We start from the raw sequence: 9,109 nt of genomic DNA, 5'->3' as shown, positions 1-9,109 counted from the left end.
GTGGGCCACTCTCGGTCTCCACCGGCAAAATTGTTCCAGTTTCCATAAAAAGCCCAGGTTTCTACCTCATCCAGCTGTCCTAGGAATCAAAACAGAATTATTCAATGGAGATACAAGAGCAAGTTCCTTTAAGAAGATTTTGAAGTCCTGTTTCTTACAGTCTAGAGGAATGCTTTAAGGAGCAGGCTGTTGGGGAAAGCACCTTTCCCTCCACAGGTTTGAGATGGGCCCATTTTGAGAGCCCCCACTTCACCAGCAGAACAAGCAGAAGTCCCTTCTGTACCTCTAGGCACGCCAGGCAGCAGACACATGGGTACCTTTAGGATTTTGCGGCAGCTGGATGGGGCCCTCAGTTACCTACAACCTGGGCACCTAAATTGGGCCCCACCGTGACAGGGCACTCCAAACACTGCAGCGCCGTTTGCTCCAATATTTCAGTATAAAACTGGGTGGGCAGGGGTGGAGTGCTTGAATGCAGACACAGTCATCAACTTCTCAGCACACACTCCTTAACAGATCGCAGACATCTAATCTTCTAGGAAAGATTCTGTTAAACCCTAAACCCAATACATACAAAAACATAGTGGCAGTAAACGTGCCCACATACGGTAGTTAAAATATATTATTGCATATTATAAACATTATATACAAGGTTAAAATGGTTTCTTTACCATTTACTTACAAGTGACATTTGTAGCTGAATGCCTTACTTACAAGTCCTCATTGCTACGTGCTGAGAACTACCAGAGGTATTTGGCAAGACTATACACTAGAGAGAGATATGGATCAGTCTGAGCAAGTGAACTCTTGTCAGCCACTTTCCCCATCTTTAGCACTTAACCTTATTTTTTTAGCAATGGTGGAGTGAACTCTGTTAAAGTGATTTATCCCAGTTTTCTGAAACTGGACCAGCATGGTTCCTTAACGCGTTTTAGAATGAGTTTATCCACATTAAAGCGTGGATTAAAATGCTGCATTTCACATTTGCAGTGGATCACCTGGTTACAAATCTGGGGGCTGGTAACTGCTTGTGCACTGGAGAATGGGGAACAATAAATAAGGGACCAGGTTAACGAGTGGCCATGTGCTTGACAAACCCAAGTCTATATGCAGTGGGTGTGCAGAATGGACAATGTTTGCAAACCAGTCTTGTAACAGTTTCTCTGATCAATGTCTGTCAAGTTCCTGGGGAATCTTCTGCTTTCCAAGGAGAATGAAATGCTGTGGTTCCTTACAAAAGGGCTCTGCCTGAGGCTAGATCTCAGTCAGCGTGATCTTGAAGCCTTCAACCATGCTCTCCATGTGCAGGATGAACGTGTCCTCATTGGAGTAGTGCTCGATAATGTTGTCATCCATGTTTACCAGGATACTGGTGGCAAAGGCAAAAATCAGTACTTTTACATACCAGAAGAGCAAAAGGGAAAGCCATGCCCTCCACCCCATGCACGTGCTTCGCTAACCTCACAGTGATGCAGGAAGAGCCTCCAGAACATGCCAGTACAGGGACAAGAGTGAGAATCAGCTCTGAGACCCGCCCCACAGCCCCTTATAGCCTTTCGATTAGAGGCTGCCACTTGTGGAAGTAGTTACAAGGTAGATGTAAGAAAGTTAAAATGGAGAGATTCAGATTTATGATAAGGAGCAGCAGCCTAGCTATTCTAAAACCACAGCTGTGATGCTCATGACTAAATTTACTCATCTGAAACCCCTGCAGCAAGCGCAGCTCTCCCTTGTGCTTGCCTGCCTGTCAGACTGGGGCAGTGCCTCACTTCGTCCCAGTGCTGCAAAGAAACTGCACGCTGCATTCACAGCAAAGGTTGTGCCTTTCCCACACTACTCCCCACAATGTTATTAAGTGTATTGCCTACAAAACAGATCCAAGATGTATTCAACTACATTTTCCAAACATAAATTCTGCTCCTTCACGGTAAGCCTATGAATTCTGGTCAGACACAGGCTGGATGTTTCCTCCTCTGACACCCCTTGCTGTCTCCATAAACAGTAAGATTTTAGGGTTGTAGGCATGTATCCTAAAAGTGTTCATACTGTCCAGCATAATGATACCCCAAGCATGGCTGGGATCCCTGAATACTTCTAAAGAATCCTGCCATAGTTCCTAGTTAGTGTTAGTTTACTTACCCCTTTTTGCTCTTCTTATAAAGTTTTGCAATCTTTTCAACTGGCAGCCCGTATTTCTCAGAGATCTGAAATCAGAACAAAAGAAATATCATTACAGACTAATGAGGAATAGGATGTCATCACCTCTCTCTTTACATAAGGCATTAAAACACTATCTCTGCAAACTTCAACAGGATAGCTATACAGAAAGGTCTCTCACAACCACACTATAGCTTCATTTAAGGATGATTTGGGGAGGAATAATCCTAAAAATCTTGATTAAAAAAATACTACCTTTCCATCCAGAAACTTGGAGACTGTAATTTCCATAGGTGTGAGTCATCAAAACTGCTTCAGCATCTCCTACTGCTCCACTTGAGGAGTCAACACTCTTCCCAGGTTTGGATTCTACCCAGGAATTTCAATCTGATCAGCATCCTTTCTGCCTCTTCTTGTTCTGATTTTTTAGACTCATGAAAGCAAAGGATCCTTACCCCAGGTAGAAGACAGATGAGTACCAACACAACAGGACCTGATGGACTGACGGTTCAACAGAAAAACTGCACAATTCTATTTCTCAATGGCATTTCAATATCTGTTAAGCTAACAAGATCCTTCATCTGCTAAACTAACAGGACCCTTCATGGTACTTCTTTTGTCTGAAAAGTATCTTCAAGTTACCTTTTCCTATGAGAGGGCTACAGGCATGCTACACACAGGATTAGGAAGCTTCTGTATTCATGGGGAGATCAGCTTAGTCACCGGGGTAGTAAAATGAAGACAATACTTGGCTCACGTCTGAATATACAGATAACAAGACGAGATGCCTCAGACAAGCCTGTTAACAAGGTAAAGGACTTCTAAAATCAATCCCTTGACATCCACTCAAATGATAAAGCAGAAAATAGAGGAAAACTTTTGAAGGGAGAACTTATCTGACAAACTACCACCAACAACAAGCACTTCACTGGAATGCTTTGGTATTGACTTCTTTGGTATTTGGTATTGACTTATTTGGATGTCCGTTCTGCAACAAACCTGTGGTGTGCTCATGGAGCTCATGTCCCTTAGCCCTCAGTCTGAGACAAGTTTCTTTTCCAAATTATGACTCTTCTTTTAAGGAACGGGTCTCACCACTCATACTTTAGAAGAGGATTTTCTCAAGAGGCAAAATAATTATAGAAAAAAAGATTATTTCTTTTTGTCAGTGATTAATGTGCTGTGGTAATCTACTGCTAAACAAAGTAAACTTCCTGCTCTTCCCAAGTGAAATGAGGTTGCAGCTAAATAGCTGACTCTTATCTTCTGCATTAGAGAAGTGAAATACACAATTAAAAATCCTTAAAGACTGCCAAACATCATCACTGTAAAATCCTTTCTTTGTGTTTGTGCTCAAAGTGCTCAGACTTCTGTTGAGAAAAAGTCATATTTTAGAAAAGTAAATTAAAGCAGTCATGATGAAACAGAAAATGAAAAGCAAGTGATGGATAAAACTCAGCACCAAGGACAGATTCAAATAGCCACAGGTTGAACCTCAAGCATGGCTTCCATCCAGAGAGCTAAGGAGCTCTATGCATAGGGTGGAAGTGCGTCCTACAAGGATGTTCCAATGACATACTCCAGAGTTCAAGGTTTTGCTCCAAACAAGGCAGAACAAGGGTGACTGGACCCCAGGATTTGCCTTGTCATTGTGTAGGACACCCTAAATTATTCCAGCTGTTCTTTAGCACAGATGGGACCAGCTGCCCCCCAGCCTTCACGAACAACTACCGCAGTCTATGCACCTAAATCCGAGGGCGGATCTATGGGAAGGATCCCCATTAGAAGAAACCACCTACCTCTGGCCAGAAGCACCGTGTAGGTACCCACACCTTGCCCCTCAGCCTGCACTTCTCTCCCAGATGCTACCACGTCCCCAAGTCTCCTTTCCTCCAGTGCCTCATCCTGTGCTGCCCACGGAGGGTAGCTGCCCGACCTGAGGCCAGTGACTCCTCTGGGGCAGGCAGGTGCTAGAGTATTCAGCAAATCTTTTCCGTCTTAGAGAAGTTTCGGCAGAAACTGCCATGTTTTCCTTTTCTTTCTTACCTTCTAGCTTTGCTTACCAAAGTCCGAGTAGAACGATATCAGGTATGCAAACTGGTACTGGATTTTTGTATCTGTGGCTTTGTTGTACACCTAATTTTAAGCTTTCATGTAAAGCAGTAATAAAAATGGCTCCTTCATGCTGTTGAAGAAAATCCTTTGTAACAGTATCAGGAAAACTGCAACCTGAAAGTGCTGAAAACATCACAACTACTGTGTGAACATGAGGAAATGCTGCAGCTCCTTCTCTGGGGTGTTACCTCTGAAGCCCAGTGATCCTGTAAAGATGAGGGCTGAAGACACTTTTCGCTGACTCTCCACAAATAAACAAGCACGGAGAAACAGTCCTGTGCCAAGGAGGTTTAACAGCAGCTAATATACAGCGTTCTGCACATTCCAGCATAAAACTTTCCTAAGATATTTGGGATACCTAACACTCACACATAGCAAATGTTGCTCAAAGTGGTTTGGGACTCTGGGACACCACTTCCTACACAAGCTATGGGAGGTAGAGCTGAGAAAGTCCTGCTTGTCACACTGCCTATAACAGGTGTGGGGTTTATATAACATGTAGGGATTAGCGAGGTTTGGGAAAGACTTCCAGCTGACTGAATAAGCACATTTCTCAGGAACCCCTAAGGATTCAACCAATTATACTAAATGGTGAGCTGTGGAAGCAAGGCTCCAAGTGGGGGTATGGGCGAGCCTCCTACTCACAGGCTCAGAAAACGAGTCTCCAGTGCAAATGTGCTAAGTCCTGCTGCAGAATCTGAGAAAGCAGACAGCTGGCATCTGCTAGGGCATCTCACTTAACACCCTCCTCTGAAACAGCTTTGATGCCAACTCGGGGAAAAACGCTGCTGGCCAGCCTCCATACAAAACAGGATTTCTCACCTGATCCCAAGCATGATATAATACAGTAATGAAAGATATCTTTATTTAAAGTATTTTCCTTTTGTCATATCCATTTTCCAGTTCCCTGAGTAGAGAATTCTCTTCTTCCCTTAGGATGCCTGAGCCCATGAGACAGCAGCCTTCAGAGTGGCACTGCACCCCCCGGCATGACAAGCCTGTCTGTAGCACACATCTGATTGCACAAGCCACCAGAAATGCTTTCCCTGCTGGAGTCAGGAAGACAGAAAGGGCTGGTCGAAGCATGTACAAAAACACCTCTGCCAACTTACTTCTATGGAGTGGTCCGGTATATTGCCCTACCTTGGTTGGAAGGACACACAGACATGTATAACTTTAATAAACTGTGGTCTAAGTAAGTTCTGTTGAACTCAAGTTTTTAATTATAGAAAGACACTGGAAGATGCTTGAGTTTCCCAGATTAGATCACAGTTTCAACAAATATTTGATTCTGCACAGTGTAAGACTGTGGCACCTTCTGAGATGCACAGAGTTAACCTCACTAGGTAAGTCTGGGAGCAGGATTTGGAGCTGGTCAGTCACCACGTGTGATGTTTTGTGATGGGCAATTGTTTCACAGTTTTAACTTGATCGAGATGAACTACTGCAGGATGCAAATATCTTTTAAAAAAAAAAGCACACACATTTGCATCACTTTCTGAGCTCTAACAAACCTCTGCAACCTGGGCCTCCAGAGATATAGCAGAAGAAAGAAATCAGAGAAGGAATCTGATTGTTCTTATGGAAAGTGGGTATATGAGACAATAAAATAAACATAGTATCTGAGAAAACAGTGTCATTAACCATGGAAAACTAGGAGAAAGATATAGACCAGGAAAAGTGATAAACAAACAAACAAACAAACAAAAATTATGTTTAATATGCAAATAGAGAAGAAGGGTATGATTCAGGATCATTGGTGTTGCCTTTCAGAACTGGGGATCTATAAAATTCAGAGCCTTGGTTTCTAGGATCTTTGTACTGAGCTTAGAACTGAGCATTTAGGATGTGTGCAATTTCCAAATTATATTATTTGCTGTAAAGACTGTAGAGAGAGTATTTAAAAGTATGCAGTTTGACAGCTTTTTGGAATTCACTTATCCATTATATCCTACCAAAGAGAATTAAAATTTTCTGAATGTGTTCCTTTCAGTGATCTGGGACATTTTACAACAGATCAGATTTCTCTGATGCTGAAAACACGCCACTGAGTCAGCAGCTGTGCTGAGAGAGGTATGCAGAAACCTGTGCTGAAGGAGTTATGCAGAAAACTTCTGGACCAGCTTTATTTTTATGTTACGCAGTAGCTGGAGAACAGGCATGGAGAGGCACTGAACACTGAAAATAAAATATTAATGTTAGCTTGAAGGGTTATGGAAGGATTATAACTGACTTTTAACTTCACACAAAGCCAAGATAAAATTATGTTTATCATGAATCAGATTGCAGCCTCTTCGAGTGAAGCCTAGCTTTTATTGTACGTAAGTGTTCTGCCTAACAACTGGCCTGCAGTCACAGCTAACTTTACTTTCTGCTTCTGGCCAAATAGCTCTTTGCTGCATTCTAAGTGTTTGATACGTACAACAAGCCATTGATAACTTTATGAGAGCATGGCTACGTATACTTCTAGCACTCAGATGAGCTCTCTGGAGACACTTTGATCCTTTCCCATCTCCTCTCCTACATGTGGCCAAGGCTGGAAATCAGCTCAGTGTCCTATGGGTCAGTCTCACATTAGTCCCCCCCACCTAAGCAATGAGACACACGTTTGCTTCTTCAGTCTTCACTCACCAAATTTCACACATCTACTAGCCATCAGCTCATATGAATAGGATTAAATGTGAAAATATCTGCTTACAGTTACAGATAACAGGTAACAAGTGAAAACTCAAGTCAAAGAAGCAGCAAAGAGGCAGGCCTGAGTAGGTCACTCTGGAGTGAGGGCTGGAGAAAGCATTTGAGATGGGAGGTATGAATGAGCTGCCTGCATTGCCTCGTGAACTGCCCCACGTATGCTGAGAAAGCAATTGCACAAAAGCCATATGAAATTCACATGGAAACACTGCATCCTTGGGCCTCGTCTTTAAAAGCTGGCTGTGAACACGTCAATGAGCATTGCAGGAAAAGATTCAACAGGCTCTGAACCATCGGTTCAGAAAGAAGTGTTTCAGAAAGTGGGTCCTTTATCTCGCTGCTTCCTTGGCACGGGTTAATTACTGCCATTCCTCAAGGGTCAGGTCTCCAGTAAGTCAGCTCTGCAAGTCTATTTTATCTCAGCAACCTGCTGACAGCACTCAGTTCAGAACACGCCAACATTTCAGAGGTGTGCTCCAGAAAGCCCTTATGAAATACTTTAAATATATTTGAGAGTAACTTCGTCTCTGTATTGTATCTCAGCAATACGTTTCAAGTCTCAAGATTTTCTTACCAAAGAAGATAAACAATGTGAGAACATTGGATACTTACCGCTTCCATTAGCCCCTTTACTGTGGGTGATTTCAGCATCAAAGCATCAAACACCTCATCCGTCTCCTTCCTCACATACAAAAGCACTGAAACAGAAAAAAAGTCAAGCTTGGAGCAGGTCCAGTCAATCGAACAGATGAAACACCCCACGCTGAGTAGAAAAACAAATATTAATCCATGACAGATAAAACGGAGCGCTGAAGCTGGTTTTCACTTAAAAAAAAAATCTCGTATCAGCAGTGATGGAAGACACACCATGGTTGCTTTGAAAGTACACAAAGAAAATCCAGTCAATTTAATTTAATGTGAGCAATCTATATCTTAAGGAATTTAAACCTCCATTTACTTAAATAAGAGAAGCTACATGAAAAAAAAAATATATACATAGCTGGGGTTCTATACCTGGGTCTTGGCTTGCACCTCTCCAGACTTCATCCCAAAGACTGGGAAAGACATTCAGAAAAGGCAAAATTACATGGCAAGAGCAAAGCAGGCAGGTACAAAAAGGGTTACTTGTAGCTAAGCCTCTGAGACAAAAGGCAACAAAAAGGATAAGAAATGGTAATCTCTGACAGAGAGTTACTGATTACAGGGCAAAAGCAAAGCAGACTCACGCAAAGTGAATAAACATGCATACTGGAGAAGTGGTTTAGGTGTAATTTCACATTACTCAGGTAAAGTAGCAGGTTAAATAAGCTGCTGTGAAATTGATTTTTCCTGAATAAACTGCCTTTTCAACTAGCAGTACTGCATGTTAGGTACACGTGCACTGTTAGATATGTCTGTGTGACAAACTGCACTGGTAATCATTTGATGCCACAGTGGAAAAAGGTAATTTTGAAACTGATCGTTCTTAAGAGTCCAAAGGAGATCTTCACTGGGTGATTTAATTTCACAGTAGATGACTTGTGGATGGAATTTTTCATAAAGAAGCAATTGTTTGGAAGCTAATTCTCAGTTTAAGACTGTAACAGGCCCATTGCACTGAATTGTAGCTTCTTTGCCCATGTTTTCAAATGACTGAAAAAAGGTTTAAAACTTGGCTGGCCAGATCAGTCTCCTGTCTTGGTCTACAAAACCAGGCATCGGGGACAATGGTGGGGTTTTTGGGCCTTTAATTTAGAAGTACTGACCACAAAATTGGCTCTGCATGCCTGTGGTGACATCCTTTTCCCTACATTTTGGCAAATCTTTGGAAACTGCCTGGAAGCGTCCTTCTTAAGGTAACAACAGACTTAAAAGCTGAGATAACAGTCAGAATATAAAGGAACAAAAAACCCACAGCAGTAGTTAAAACTTGATTGGTTTTGATATGCTTCCTTGCATCAGCAAGCACTCACTCAAGGTCCTAATTTTACCTGTACTGACATTTTTATTGATTCAATAATTCTTTTCTTGCAGCTAGAAGGCTGTCCTGTAACTCCCAGCTTTCCAAACACTGGAGCCATCTGCCAGCCTTAATAATTACAAAAGTATCTGAAAGGAGAAGTCCCTGGGTCTGAGGTTAAAGCTGGGGACGTTACACAATCCG

General features: G+C 42.3%; 1 protein-coding gene across 4 annotated transcripts in view; it reads right to left on the bottom strand.

The window, feature by feature from the left end:
- Positions 1 to 604: 604 nt before the first annotated feature.
- The window catches only part of GRHL2 (grainyhead like transcription factor 2), a 62,199-nt gene continuing 53,694 nt past the window's right edge, over positions 605 to 9,109 (bottom strand). For all 4 annotated transcript variants that reach the window (XM_080583189.1, XM_080583191.1, XM_080583190.1 and 1 more), the window contains exons 14-16: positions 7,579 to 7,664; positions 2,140 to 2,204; positions 605 to 1,369 (exon numbers count right to left, since the gene is read on the bottom strand). In XM_080583189.1, coding sequence (XP_080439315.1) covers positions 1,255 to 1,369; positions 2,140 to 2,204; positions 7,579 to 7,664 — 266 coding nt within the window. In that variant the 3' untranslated portion in view covers positions 605 to 1,254. The remainder of the gene's footprint in view (positions 1,370 to 2,139; positions 2,205 to 7,578; positions 7,665 to 9,109) is intronic.

This window comes from Anser brachyrhynchus (assembly GCF_964034855.1).
Source record: "Anser brachyrhynchus genome assembly, chromosome: 2".
In the NCBI taxonomy this organism is placed as follows: Eukaryota; Metazoa; Chordata; class Aves; order Anseriformes; family Anatidae; genus Anser; species Anser brachyrhynchus.
This window is presented reverse-complemented; position numbering and strand designations above follow the sequence as displayed.